This window comes from Mustela putorius, unplaced genomic scaffold (genome assembly GCF_011764305.1).
Source record: "Mustela putorius furo isolate JIRA1106 unplaced genomic scaffold, ASM1176430v1.1 tig00000407_pilon_pilon_pilon, whole genome shotgun sequence".
NCBI classification, from domain to species: Eukaryota; Metazoa; Chordata; class Mammalia; order Carnivora; family Mustelidae; genus Mustela; species Mustela putorius.
In genome coordinates, this window is record NW_025421373.1 from 7,716,237 (window position 1) to 7,731,131 (window position 14,895).

The 14,895-nt window shown below is 48.2% G+C and overlaps 1 protein-coding gene and 1 long non-coding RNA gene across 4 annotated transcripts in view; one reads left to right on the plus strand and one right to left on the minus strand.

Moving 5' to 3' along the window:
* The window catches only part of ADAMTS12 (ADAM metallopeptidase with thrombospondin type 1 motif 12), a 290,866-nt gene that overhangs the window by 20,810 nt on the left and 255,161 nt on the right, over positions 1-14,895 (minus strand). For both annotated transcript variants that reach the window (XM_004738060.3, XM_004738059.3), the window contains 2 exons: positions 10,519-10,671; positions 1,049-1,225 (listed from right to left, as the gene is read on the minus strand). In XM_004738060.3, coding sequence (XP_004738117.2) covers positions 1,049-1,225; positions 10,519-10,671 — 330 coding nt within the window. The remainder of the gene's footprint in view (positions 1-1,048; positions 1,226-10,518; positions 10,672-14,895) is intronic.
* On the plus strand, positions 8,963-14,062 carry LOC106004995. 2 transcript variants are annotated; one of them, XR_001178138.2, is made up of 5 exons: positions 8,963-9,387; positions 9,503-9,571; positions 9,730-9,810; positions 10,118-10,239; positions 12,019-14,062. It is a non-coding gene; the product is annotated as an uncharacterized LOC106004995 (long non-coding RNA). The 2 variants fall into 2 exon arrangements; XR_001178136.2 differs by lacking the exon at positions 9,730-9,810.

Here is a 14,895-nt window from a genome sequence, read left to right on the forward strand (position 1 = left end):
TGGGGGGACATTATTCTGTAAGCTTTAGCACTAACTCTGTGTCTCACACTTGTGGTTCACCACTTTCCTTTCCAGAACCCGTGGAAGGTTTGGTCTCCAACCCCCTTCCACACCCCCCATTTCCGGCAAATAGTCACTTATTCACTCCTTCTCCTCAGTTCACTCTTTGTTCAATGTTGACTGGGCGGATTTCTGTGGTAGAAAGAACACAGGCACTGGAATCTGCCTTGTACCGAAACTAACAGCCCACCATTTATTTTCTAGTTGTGTGAACTCATGTAAGTTTCTTAATCTCTGAGTCTCAATTTCTTCACCTATACCATGGAAGTAATAAAGCCTACCATTCAGGTCGCTGTGAGTGTCACACCACGTATCACGGGCAAAACGCCTAGCCCATAGACATACTCCAAATATGCTGGGTTCCTTTTTTCTCTTCTTACTGTGCACAAATAAGGTTGGGAGCTGCCTGGAGCTGTCGTGGTATTTGTCTACTGGCAAACGACATCATCATACTTCACGGAAGAGCAGTCACTTCACTTTTGTGTGCTGAAGTAGGACAAAGACCCAGAGGAACCTGGGCCCTCACAAAGCAGAGGGCACACACAGGCACAAACACACTTCCTTTTATTTGTGTGAACAGCAATCTGGGCATTGAACTGAGAGGTGGAACTCTAAAATACACTGTGTGTGGGAAGGAGCTGGCCATGACACCCAGCTCAACCGCAGAGGCCTAGCAGAGGCATGGGAGGCTCTGCCCTTAGGGGCTTTCATCAGAGTGGTCTGTGAGCATCTCCCTGACACGGACCCCAGTTCTGCCCAGTATATCCACTGGGAGACTGGGTTGTGCTAAAATGCTGAATTGTCATAGCTGAAGCCACACAATGTAGTCTTCAAGTTCCTGTTCGGCCTCCTGTGTGGACAGTGCGGGGCCACTGGAGGCTGGTCATTGTCATAAGGCACATGCGGCTTCCCCTGACTTCTAGACTCACAAGGTAATGCAGAGACTGATGCTGGTCGGGGCTGGGGATGATGTATGTGGAGGCCGTACCTGGTTCCAGGGCTCCACCTGCCACTCTTCACAGGGCTCCACGTTGCAGCTCATGCTCAGTGGGGGACGAATGCCGGCCAGGAACTGGCAGTGAAATGGCCTCAGGCTGCGGTGGTCCAGGCTGTCCACACACTGAATCTCTCGGATCTGGAAGCCCCCGCTGCAGTTTCTGGAGCACTGCACGGAGGAGACAAGGGGGTTACGCGAGTCCCTGGTGTCAAGCTTCCATTCCCCTGAATTCCAGGGGGCTTCTGCAGAGAACCATGAAGTTCCAGGCTTCCAGGCATGAAGAAGGGGCAAGTCTAGCTCAAGAGACCTGCTTCTCTCACAGGCCCTGGAAAGGAAGTCACCCAAGCAGCTCCCAAACATGGGGCCACCCATCTCAGAAAATACAGGCAGGGACTTATAGGAACTGAATGGCAAGTCCTGTTCTGTCACTTGCTTGTCATGAGGCGTTGGGCAAGTCTCAGAAACATTCTGAGCCTCAGGCGCCATACTTGGAAACCGGGATATAACTGTGTCTCCCAGGGCTGTGGTGAAGATCACGGACCCTGGGGTCGGGTGTCTACTGGCACAGCGTCAGCCTCAGTGGGTGGCCCGACTCTCTGGTGTGGAGTCATCCTGGGTGAATGAGGCTGGACGACTCTGCCAAGCCATGCCCACCTCTCCCTCAGAATCCTGCCAAAAACCTGTTTGCTCCGTGACTCTGAAGGCAGGATGGGTCACCCTTGGTCATGTGAAGGGTCTGAATGAGGGAAATGACTGGAGTAACTGCCCAGTGGTTTGGCTCACAGGAGCGAGCTTGTCTCTACCGCCATCCTTCCTCCCACAGCCGACACCCCCTGCCTTCTTCACTGAGCATTTGTTCGGCACAGATTCATGGAAAGCCATCATGAGGCGCTCCTCACTGCATAGGTGTGGGCATTGGCCACCTTGCATGGCAGCCCCCATGGCCTGCTGTGTCTCAGGAAAGAGCACGGTTCACCAGCACGCTGCTGACTCTTTAATGTCATGGTAACACTGGCGCACTAGGGTCCCATCCCCTACACCACAGCTGACACGGCCTCTTCCGAAGCAGTCCTACTCCCTGACCTCTTGGATTCTGGAAGCTACTCCATCCTCCACCTGCGTTATACTTGATCAGAACTCAAGCTTCCAAGACATGGTCTCGGGTGTCTTCAGAATATTAGTGTCTACTGATCCCTCCCATTCTTCTTGACCCCGTCTTCTGGTCTCTCCTAGTCCTGTCCTTGCCTGGCCTGTCTTGTCACCCACACACTCAGTTGGGGACCCGAGGTAGGAGGGATAGAAACAGACCCCTGAGCTCCTCAGCGCTTTCCCTCAGACTCTCTGTGGGTTAAGAGTACCTCCCTGGGGGCACCTGGATGGCTCAGTGGGTTAAGCCTCTGCCTTCAGCTCAGGTCATGATCTCAAAGTCCTGGGATCAAGCCCCACATCGGGCTCTCTGCCCAGCAGGGAGCCTGCTTCCTCCTCGCTCTCTGCCTACTTGTGATCTCTCTCTCTCTCTGTCAAATAAATAAATAAAATCTTTATAAAAAAAAAAAAGAGTACCTCCCTATTGTCCTTATGTCCCGAATGTTCCTCCCTCTACCCTTCACATTATCTGCTACCGCTCTTCCTTTTAGGTCTCAGTTGAAATGTCCTCTCCTCAAAGAGGCCTTCCTGGAAAGCCTTTATCCAAAGGAGACTCTCCCTCTTCTTATGTCTCTCAGCTCCTTATCTGTTTCTATCACAAGAACTTGAAATGTGGAACCATTTTTACTCACTCTGTGTGTCTTTTTACTTATACTCTCACTGCCATGAAATTGGAACCCTATCTGCTCTGGTTACTACTGCATCCCGAGCACCCGGCATGCGGCCAGGCATGGATGCTCCACACAGGCTTGCTGAACGCATGCACGGATTTGGAGAAATGGGTAACCCGGGAGTTTCTGGGAGGCTGAAGCGACCTGTGGTTGCTGTGGAGATGAAAAGTGTCTTTAGCCTTCCCATCCCCCCAGCTATGATCTCATTAGCAGTCTTGGCTGAGAGAATGTACCAGCAAGAAAGTGTGTCTGTTGCTCTAGGTACATTTGGCCCCTCTCTACATGGTGAATAATTATGCTCTTTCTGGCTCTGGTGGAATAACCCTAATTGCAGGGTTTGGGATGGTGAAAGAAAATTCCTCAAAACTTTCAGTACGGTTTTCCCTTCTGCCATCTGCACATTGTACCAAGTCATCCGACTTCAACCTTGGGCTGTCACATAGAAAGATGCTGGCCCATGTGACAAGGGACAGACTGATGCTCTAATGCTTCCATAAACTGAATATTTAGCTTCTTAGAAATAATCAACATATGCCAAATAATAACCGCCCCCCCACACAAATAAAATAAAATAAAATAATAAAATAAAAACCGTATTTTCTTGGTGCCTGGGTGGCTCGGACAGTTAAACATCTGCCTTCAGCTCAGGTCATGATCCCAGGGTCCTGGGATCGAGTCTCCTGGGATCAAGTCTCCTGCTGAGCAGGGAGAGCCGGTTTCTCCCTCTCCCTTTGCCCCTCTCCATCACTCATGAGCTTTCTCTCTCTCTTAAATAAATTAATATATTTTTAAAAAACCCCTCACTTTCCTGCCATGTAATAAGTACACAAAGGAAAAAGTAACTGCCAGTTTGAAATCAGCCACAGAACAAATGAGGAGACATGCTAATAATTTCCACACAAAGCAGCCCTTTGTTTGACAAAACAGATTTCTGGGAAATAACACGTAGTAAAGCAACAGGGATCTTTATTAGGACAGGGAATTTTATAAGAGTTAAGTATGAAATGGGATTTTATTTTCCTTTTTTTCATTTGCTGTTGCAATCTGTTATTCCAAAATTTAATTTTCAAATTAGCATTTCCCTTTTGTTATTCACAGTCAATGGGAAATGAACTTTATTAATATGCTGAAGTAAATAACAAGGGAAGACCCTCACTAAATCTATGACTTTCATTCCATTTTCAAAACGGCATCTAGTTCAGTTAGCAATAGAGAAGGGGCAGGATATTAAATCACTCCATTCCTAATGCTGTTCTGCCTTGTATGCTGAATGCCAATTATTATGTTCATTTTCTTCTTGCCCTAGAGGAGGGTCATTTAGATTTATGGTTTCCTAACCTGGCGCCTGTGGACCAGACTGAGCACAAGAGTCAGACTAATGAAAACAAAACCTGGCCAGCGCCTTCCTGGGATCAAATGGTCCCATTTTCCGGTTAGCACCTCAGCTCAACAGTGCGATCTGCAGACCAGATCAAGTTAGCATGAAAAATACCCTTAGCTTATAGGGGCCATTGGCAGAGACAGAATGAAATCACGATTCTCCCTTATGTTGTTGTTGTTTTTTAATTTTTTATTCCTTTTCAGCGTAACAGTACTCATTGTTTTTGCACCACACCCAGTGCTCCATGCAATCCATGCCCTCTCTAATACCCACCACCTGGTACCCCGACCTCCCAGGCCCCGCCCCTTCAAAACCCTCAGATTGTTTTTCAGAGTCCATAGTCTCTCATGGTTCACCTCCCCTTCCAATTTGCCCCAACTCTCTTCTCCTCTCTAACTCCCCATGTCCTCCATGCTATTTGTTATGCTCCACAAATAAGTGAAACCATATGATAATTGACTCTCTCTGCTTGACTTATTTCACTCAGCATAATCTCTTCCAGTCCCATCCATGTTGCTACAAAAGTTGGATATTCATCCTTTCTGATGGAGGCATAATACTCCATAGTGCATATGGACCACATCTTCCTTATCCATTTGTCCGTTGAAGGGCATCTTGGTTCTTTCCACAGTTTGGCGACCGTGGCCATTGCTGCTATAAGCATTGGGGTACAGATGGCCCTTCTTTTCGCTACATCTGTATCTGTATCTTTGGGGTAAATACCCAGTAGTGCAATTGCAGGGTCATAGGGAAGCTCTATTTTTAATTTCTTGAGGAATCTCCACACTGTTTTCCAAAGTGGCTGCACCAACTTGCACTCCCACCAACAGTGTAAGAGGGTTCCCCTTTCTCCACATCCTCTCCAACACATGTTGTTTCCTGTCTTGCTAATTTTGGCCATTCTAACTGGAGTAAGGTGATATCTCAATGTGGTTTCAATTTGAATCTCCCTGATGACTAGTGTTGTTTTTGATGTGTGAAGTCATCACGATACTCGTTTTGTGCTGGACTCACACAGATTGCTCAGTCAGGTACAGTGAGATGCTGGAGCACAGGGCTGGGAGATTGCATTCAGGTGTGACCCTGACAGCAAGGGGCTACCTTAGTGTAGGTTAACCACTTCTTGTCTCTCAGCCTCTGTTTCTCCACTGGTGTGGGAAGGAGGATAGACGAGACGATTAGACTATCCCAACATTCTGGAGTGGTGTGAAGTATGGGGTCACTGCATTTGTATTCTGTTCTGATTTCAGAATACTTACTTGCTTTCCAAGTTGAACTTGGAAATACTAAATACTAAATACTAAATTGGGATACAAAAAAAATTCATTCCTGTTCCTTTCCTTATACTGAACAGTTTCCTAAGACGCTTAAGATTAAATAGTTCATTCCAAAAATTCGAAGTTGAACAGTTGAACAAAATTCACCCTTCCATCTCTCTCCCATGCCACCCCCACATCCCTTCCAGTTATTAGACATTTCTATGTTCCAGACTCTATATTCCAATCCAATAGGAGGCGAGAGTTACATAAATGAGATGGAGGACTAAAGGCTATATTTAATATAAATATCACATCATGAGTTGCTCATGATCTACTGAGGGCACGATGGAGGAGGTGGGCAGTTTCACCTGAAGAGGTCAGGAAAGGTCTAAATAAAGGAGCTGAAGTTTGAGCTGAAGCATATAGGATAAGTAGGCGCTCACTCAGCTGACAAAAGAGGGTGGGGGACAATCAAGATGGAGAGAATGGCATGTAAGGAGGAGAGTGCTATGAAACAAGGCTCGCTTGGGATCGGCAAGCTGATCAGAATGCTAGGGCAAAGAGTCGGGGTGGATAGAGATGGGCAGGGCCATCATGGAGAGCCCCATAGTGGTCTTGGGTGGTCTTAGGCTCGTGCTTCCTGTGCTCCTAAATGTTTTTAACTCATTCTCATTCCTCTATTTTTTAGGGATCCCTTAATCTAAAACCTTTGGCGATGCTAAGAGAAGGTAATTACGGTACAGACATTTAACAAATTATATCAAGACTAAAATAAAAGCAGCAATGTTTAGCATATAATGATCTTCCTGCTACTCAGTTTTTGCTTTCTGGGGACAGAGAATCCCTTATAACATGCAAGTCTAAGTTTTGACTTTTGCACATTGGACTGTAATATACATTCCTGTGAACATGATATATATCAAAGTTGGGGATGGTCTGTATTTAGCAAGAAAGGAGCTCTTTCCCTACTAATTTAGTTCTAAAAATTCAGATCTAAAAAAATGTAGCAATGCCATTGACAATCTGTATATTCTAATAAACACAAAGGCAAGAAGAATGAGACAGGAATACTAGCGATATATACAATTACATTAGCAAATATTTGAAACCCATGGCCATGGGGCACCTGGGCGGCTCAGTGGGTTAAAGCTGCTGCCTTCAGCTCAGGCCATGATCCCAGGGTCCTGGGATCAAGCCCCGCATTGGGCTCTCTGCTCAGCAGGGAGTCTGCTTCCTCCTCTCTCTCTGCCTGCTTCTCTGCTTACTTGTGATCTCTGTCTGTCAAATAAATAAATAAAATCTTTAAAAAAAGAAATGAAACCCACTGCCATAAGGAAAGGCTGCCACCTTCTCTCATTTCCCAGCAAAAGTCAAAGGCTGCAAAAATAAAATGGCAACACTGCCGAGGAGGAAAAACAGAATATTCCAAGAAAAAATGTAAAAACATTTCTGATTCATTTTAGAAATAATCAAGATCTATTACAACTTAACTATGAAAAGGGAAGTGCTTGTTCTCAGAAAGCAAAGAAAGGGCCTGTCAAACCACCAGTTTACAAAACTTCAGAAGGGGTAGGCATCAAAATGTTCCACCAGGCAGTGAGTGGGGCTGTGGGTGATGCATCGCTTTGGGGTCAAACCCAATGGAAGCTTTTCAAACCCATTTTGTCACTTCCTAAATTTCCTGCATGATGACACTCCCTCTTGTTTCCTCCTACAAATTTTAATGCCCTGAAATTGGCATGCGTCTTACAACTGATGTTCATATTTATTGTGCAGTGTTCCCCTTCTTTCTGAAAAGCTGTCATTAAAATAGATGACGTGTCCCCCTGTTGATGGTTTCTTAAAACCGGGAGTGTTTGGTAACAGCTGTGTGAGCAAGCGTTAGTGATTTAAACACTCCGAGCTTTCAGTTTCCTCAGTGGGAATTATAAAGAAAGTCCTGGGCTGGATGAAAATGGACTTGATTATCTAAAGCAGCTCTTGTGTAATGCTGGGCACATGACAGTATCTGGAGAGTGCTGGAGCCCAGGCTGGGTCAAGTTCTCCAAAGTTCATACACACTTTGAGCACCTTGTCTGCTTTGTCCAGGGGAGCGGACACCTGCTCCAGCCAGTCCTTCTGTTGACAGAACTTTCTCTGCTGTCACCTGTCTACAAGCTTTTTGGCCCAAGTCCAGGAAGCCAGAGGTTAGGAAGCACCTAAGGGCCAGTCCTAACTTTCATCTGGAGCTCAAAGTTGGCCCAGGATTTCCCCTGAATAGTCTTCCGCCATTTACAAAGTAGTTTCACGAACACTCTCTTTTCTGACCTTTGTAACAACTCTATGAGGTAAGTGGAGGCAATAGCATCCACTTTATTTCTCAGAGGTGAGAGAAGCACAGTTTCTAAGGTGAATGCACCAGTGTCACATGCTGGTCATGACAGAGCAGGACTGCCAACCCACACGGGTCTCGTCCATTGCCCAGCACGACTTTCAGGATGCAATTCTGCAGAATGGTCTTTCCGAGCATGCCTCTGGGAGAAACCCGAGAACTATGACTTGAACTTTGCTTCAGACAGACCGATGCATGAAGGGGAAGCAAGCCATGCTGAAAGTCTGCTTCTAGACACGTAAAGGCAGAGGGCTGAACACAGACTCCTACTCTAATCTCACACCTAGGGAGAGCCCGTCCCCAGCAGCTGTACCGGGCTTCATCAGGGAGCCGCATGGTGCTGGAGACAGAAGTCAGTAAAACCACCACAACTCACACAGCCATCACAAAGCAAGGGGGGACTGCTGGTGAGTGACCCCGAGGCATCAGGGGCACCGTTCTGTGAGAATTCAGTGTCCGTGGATGGGACGGTGGTAGAGATTTGGGGGATAATGCCAAAGATTCAAGGTAAAATTGGAATTCTTCCCTCTGAGAAAGCATCTGTGTAAAGGCAAACCATCAACAGGGCAGAATCTAAATGATCTGGACATTTAAAGGCAAAACATGTACCTACGCTCCTACTCTAGGTTTTGGAGGTTTGCCTCTGAAAGAGTTTCAAAGTCCTAATAGAACAGTGAAATGAAGAAGCCCTTGAGTCTTTCCTGGTACCTGATTTGGAATTCAGACCTCCATTTGAACTGGTTAATATGTGGTAGTGAAGAAGGAATTATACTTACTCCTCAAAATTTAAGATAAAATCTAAACCAACATGCCTGGGAAAAATGGAAGTCAGGTCTGTAAGGCTCATAATAACAGAAACAAAGAAGTCAGGGCAATAGGCTGTCAGTGGTTAAGCCACGTCTTTGACAAGATTTATCTAGTATCCTGAGATATCTCTCTCTAGTATCTCTTGAGTGGGAGGAATGGGGTAACTTGGAGGACCAATCCCGCATGTGGTAGCTATCACGTTCTGGCAGGCTTGGTGATAATGAGAGAGCTCCCAGGAAAACACCAGAACCAACCGCACTTCAGGGGGTGTACATAGCCCCAGAGCCCTCCCGGCCATGACGGGGCACACCCAGGGACAGACAAGGGAGGTATGCGCTGGCAGAGCAGGGCTTTCCTCGGGAGGTCTGAACCCAGAGAAGGGCTTCTGGATCTCTCATTCAGGGTTTTTCACAAGCTAGAATTCCTGGTACTTTTCACTGGAGTGCCTTTTTGAAAGTGTGAGCGATTTCGCACATCTGTCCTTTCTTCAAGCCATGCAATTTCCGAGGGAAGGGCTGTTCCCAGTAACAGCAAACTGGGGCGTTAGGACTGCTCAGCATTTGGCCAGGTCAGGGATACAAAATGTCTCTTGGGATTTTGCTGGATGTGGAAGAGAAACTTCAGCAAAGCATTTGGTCTTCGTTGGAACTTGAGTTTGTTAGGAGTTGGAAGATAAAGAAGAAAGAACCAGCACGGTACGCCTTCTTGAAAGGAAAATGACATGAAAGCGGAAGAAAGGGAGGGCGGCAGGTACCAAAGGGATGGCTGGTAATCTTTGAAGAGTAACCCTACTCTCCCTTTCTTCTCCAGAATCGGAGCCTCACTTTGCAAGAAGGGGTCTAAAGGAGATAAATGATGCTGCAAACTCCAGTCTTCCAGGTAAGTCCTCCAGAACCAGAGATGTCCTGCGAGACACCTGGTCGTCCTGCTTGTCTGGGAACAGGAGCTCAATACTGGATGATGGCGCTAACATTTACAAGGCTCACCAGCCTCTCCAGACATCTGGGTAGCTCTTTCTTTCCCCTTCTGTGTCTCAGCTGTGTGGAGAAACTGGCTCCCCAGAGAGAAGATGGGGCCCATAGGACATGCTAGCGTGGGGCGTGCTTGGCAAACAGAAGGTACGCGCCCAGCTCACACCTCTTCCCCTCCTCCTGCCAATCAGCTGTCAGCCCCACCACTGACAGGTGTCTCAGAGCCCGGGCATATCCTCCTGCGCCTGGCTCAGCCCCAGCCCGGGCTGGACCTGGTTAGTGCCCCAAAGCACCAAGGCCAAAGAATCCCAAAGCCTGATGGTCTTTCACAAGGGACCATACAGACAGCACAGCAAAAAGAGTAACCACAGCCAGATCAGCAGAGACAGTAAAACCACTCTTCAAAAAGATCTGTACGGGAAATACACTTATGAAAGACCAATTTTTCCTTTAGGTCTCAGCTTTCTTCTCCTTTGGGGTCTGACAATGAAAGAGCACACTTGCTTTGTGAGCTGCTGCTGAGTCGTGACGTCATGATACGCGGGATGCTGTCTAATTCTCATTAGAAGGCTACATGTGAGTCCTTGGGAAACAATGTGGCATACTGGACAAGCCATCCATGGCACTAATTTAAGGTTTTATTCTAGTTTATCTGGGAAGGCAAAGGACAGGCAGGTGAAAACATGTGGGTTACTCAGAACTCTGTGCGTGTTCAAAGACTGTTGTGCAACTTCAAGGGGGCCTGTGGGGATGCCCAGGATTTGCTCCTCCAAGTCCTATCAGAGAAAAGGGCAGCATGGAGGAGACATGCACCTAGGCTGTCCCTTCCAGAACACCGCGGGGCCGGTCACTCACCTTGCTCCAGTTCCCCACTCTCCAGCTGGCACAGGGACGGAGGTGGCACCTCTTAGCGGGGTCGGGCTTCTGGACAGCGGCACAGTCAGAGTCCCTGCCGGTGCTGCATTCCACGCTTCGCCAGTAGGCCCCCAGCCCACAGCTGGTGGAGCACTGCGGCGGGGAGGGGGACAGAGAGGACAGAGGCTGAGGGTTTCTTTCTCAGACATGCCCCACCACATCCTACAGTCAGAGGAGTTCTGTCTTGGAGGCTCACCTAGGTGCAGAACTTTTGACAAAAATACCAGTGCTGGGGGCCTTCCCTAGACAAATTAATGTGAATCACCCTGGGTAGGGTCTAGGCATCAGTGCAAAAAGAAATGCCCCGGTGTGGGGGGTGCTGGGTGGCCCAGTCCGTTAAATGTCTTCCTTCCCCTCAGGTCATGATCCCAGCACCCTGGGATCGAGTCCCCCATTGGGCTCCCTGCTTGTTGGGGAGCTTGCTTCTCCCTCAGCCTGCCACTCCCCCTGCTTGTGCTCGCTCTCTTTCTCTATCAAATAAATAAGTAAAATCCTAAAAAATAAAAAAAAAGAAAGAAAAGAAATGCCCCAGGTGATTCTAACAAAACAGGCTGGATGAGAATCCCTGATCAGCACAGGAGAAGAAAAGCTAATTGGAGGGGGAATTTGTTTCTCTTTAAAAATCATCCCGGCGGGACTGTCTAGGCGCTGCGGGCAGACGGCCCCCCACATATCACCCCAAGGTTGTCCGCTCACAGAGGGTGTCCGATCTACTCAGCAGCCTGGTCGAACACCTCGGTGACCTTATGTCACTTCCTCCTTTCCACAACAAATCCATGGGTAGACGGGTGCCCAAAAAGCCCCATGAAGCTCGAAGAGCTGGCTTGACCGAGGAGTGAGCCTAGGGCTCCCGCCTCCAAACTGCTGTACACGGTCTGTGAGAGCAGTTCCTCTCGGATGTCAGCGTCCTCGTGCCTCACCTGGGCTCCTTGCTGAAGGCAGGCGCTGAGTCAGCAGGGCTGGGTGGAGCTGGAGATTCTGCGTCTCCAACCAGCTCCCAGGTGCTGCTGACGCCTCCGGTCCTCAGATCGGGCTTGGGGGTCACAAAGATGTTACAGCCCAGTGCTTTTCACCACTTTCCCTCTGGTAATGTATGACAGCCTTTTCCTCACATGATGTTATTATTTATTCGTAATTCTTGAATACCTTAAGTTTAGCCTGGGGTCACCTTGAAAGCTACACCCCCCTTTATGCTGTGTGCTTATTCTTCTGTACACCTGATTTTTCTTGCGCCCCTTCTCCCCTGTCCACTCTCAGAACAGGGGTGCTCTCTGTACAAATGGAAAACACAGTTCTGGGCTTATTTTTTAAAAAAGTGTAGAAGTTCCATTTGGGACATCTTTGAAAGCTCCTTTTGATGAGCTGTAAATAAAATCCAGCCTCACTTTTCTCTTGCTGCTATTTCATCCTCCATATAATCCCTTGTGTCGCATTGGGCAGACTCGCTTTTTGGACGTATGCGTGACACGACACAGGCTCTGGGGAGACGACTCTACCACAGAATCTCAGAGAGGGAAGAGGAGAACACAGCCTAGGGCATCGTTTTTCCAACCGGCTCATTTAAGGATGTAAGGTCTCCTCCAGCCTTAAGTTCTTTAGGATTTGGTACACACCTAAGTCCCTAACATCTTTGTAGTGCTGCATCCCGCAGGTGTGTGATAGAGTCTGGACCACTGACATCGGATGATGGCCCTGGTGGCCCACACGGGACACGCCATGCTCTCTCTCTGCAGTGGGACTTGGCAGCTCTTCTCATCAAACAGCGGGATATAACCCCCCAGCTCTTGAATCAAGGAAACTCTTGTGACTTTCTTTGGCCAATAAAACCCACCATATGACATACCAGTTCTCAAGAGGACATGCTAATTTCAGTTCTCTGTCTTGGACCTGTCTCTGCCATAGAATAAAACCAGGCTACCTTCCTGGAGGATGAGAGCTCATGTGAAATAGAACTGGGTGACCCTGCTGAGGCCACCTGAGACCAGCCCTCCCACAGTCCACCCTCGGGTGAAGCTGGGATCCCTGAGCTCAGGCCCGATCATCAGAACCTCCCAGCTGACCCACAGACTCATGAACACAACTCTGGGGTTTTGTGGTGGTTTGTCACCTGGCATTATTGTAGTAATAGGCACTGATACAGCTACATAACAGGTACCTTTCCTACAACTTCTCTTGCCTTCTGAGACTCAGGATACAACGAGAGCTCTGCAGTTAGCCAGTCGTGTGATCTTCTGCAGTTTCCTAACCCCTGAGCCTGTAAAACTGGTGATACATTAGGACCACAGACATTCACGCCCATGGTCAGGACCCTACAAATGTTACCTATTAAACACAACACAGCTGCGAGGTCAAAATTGTAAGTCCACTTTCTGGATATCTGGGGCCCAGAGATAGAAGCCACATTCAAGGCCACGTCACTGTTGTTAATTTCATATATGACAGAGAGAAAAATACATTTGCCCAAACCCAGGAAAGGGCCTAGTGAGACGGAATTCCCAGGGTAGTGAAAACGTGGTAAATCTCAAGGGATGTCTAGGATTCTTTGAACCATAATTGTGTGGCAAATAAATGCGTGTTGTCTCTGGGGCTCTGACATTAGTCCTGCCCGTTTCTGATCCCAGGAGCAGACACTGAATTCCTTTTTGACAGTTTCTACGGAGGCAGCCAACAACAGTGCAAAGCGAAAGCTGACATGGGGAAAATCATGGAACACAATAAAAGGGAGATGGGGCTCCATCAACGGTCACTTGTATTAGTTTCAAACTGGGAGTGGGGGAGGGGACAAGAAAGGAGGGCCGTGAGGAGTCAAGGGACTTCACTTTGTCCTGGAAACCTCCCTCCTGGTTACAGCCAGTGGCCGTGTGGCCACCGATGTCCTAGGTCAAGGAGTTCAGGTTTCGGGATGTTCAGAGTTGCACCTAACAAGGAGGGCTGCATTAGAATCACGTGAAAACTGCCATGGTTCTGGAAAATCGTTGTGTTGCATCGGTTTACACAACTGCTGCACCGCTGATGAGTAACTGCCTGGCCCGGGGGCTCTGACCGGACGACGGGGTGATTCAGTGGGACGTGATTTTCTGACCACGGAAGTGCCACACCACGCACACTGCCGACTGGCTGGGCTTTCTGCTCTGAGAACAGATTCCAGAGCAAACACTGGCTGGGGGCTCCCGACATGCCCCATATGCTCCCAACTACCTTACACAGTTAGTCCTCTTCCCTGCTAACGGTCTTTGAGTTGGGCATTGTCACTGTCCTCGTTACACAGATGGGGAACCTGAGCATGTGGGGACATGGACAGTGAGTGGCCATGCCCGGATTCCAGCCCAGAAAGTCTGGTTTCAAGCTATATGCCTGTTGACAGTGTTAACTGGGTTTTTATAACCATGCTTTAATTTTCAATGTCACCATCTGAGGAACGTGTTGTGTAGAGTGGGGAGCGTGAACAGCTCTTCCACACAGGGCAGACAGTGGGGGGACACGGTGAGAGCCATTTTGGATCAAATGATAAGGAGCTTTAGAAATTACTGCCAATCGTAAGGATCAGGAGTGCCTTTTTGGAAGAAGCAGCTCAAAGTTTGGTCCTGAAGAAAGCAGGGAGGGATTTGCAAGGGTAGAGGATGAGGGGAAGGAAATTCGAGGCAGAGGGAAAAACAGAAACAGACTGAGCGGGAGGGAGGCTTAGGGGGGACCTGAGCAGTTTTGATCTGCTGAAGCTGAAGATGGGGAGGCAGCGTGGGGTCAGTGAGGCTCAGAATGCTGCTGGATTATGTAATGCTGTAGAGACTGCTGGACTGTTGGAGTTGATTTATCAGAAGAACGAGGAGACAGGAGAGATCTATGAGCAGGAGTTTGGAATGATTGGCAAATTCCTGCAGAAGACTGACTCGGCAGGCTTCCGTCTCTTGTGATGATGTGTGGGAAGCACTGCCGAGGGGAGAGACCGGGGGCGCGCAGACCAGCAAGGGGCCGGGAACAGTAACTGACGTTTGGGGCACTACTGGCATTCTGGACGGGACATTCCTTCCTTATAAGAGACCTCCCTGAAAGTCACAGGGTTTTACCATCTTTGGGTTTCAGATAGTCACTGTGGGCAGTGGCCCCCTCCAGCCATCACTGCAACAAACAGAAGCATCTCATCTTCTCCAAGTGCCTCCTGCCATTAGATTAGAAACATCTGGCCCCGGAACTAACAGGAAATAAAGAGATGACAGAGATGAGGAAGTGACACTGCTTTGGAAAACTGTCTGGGTTTTTACAGGGGTTGGGGAAGACTGATCTCAATGGGGTAATTGAGAGGCCATCCTAAAGAAATAG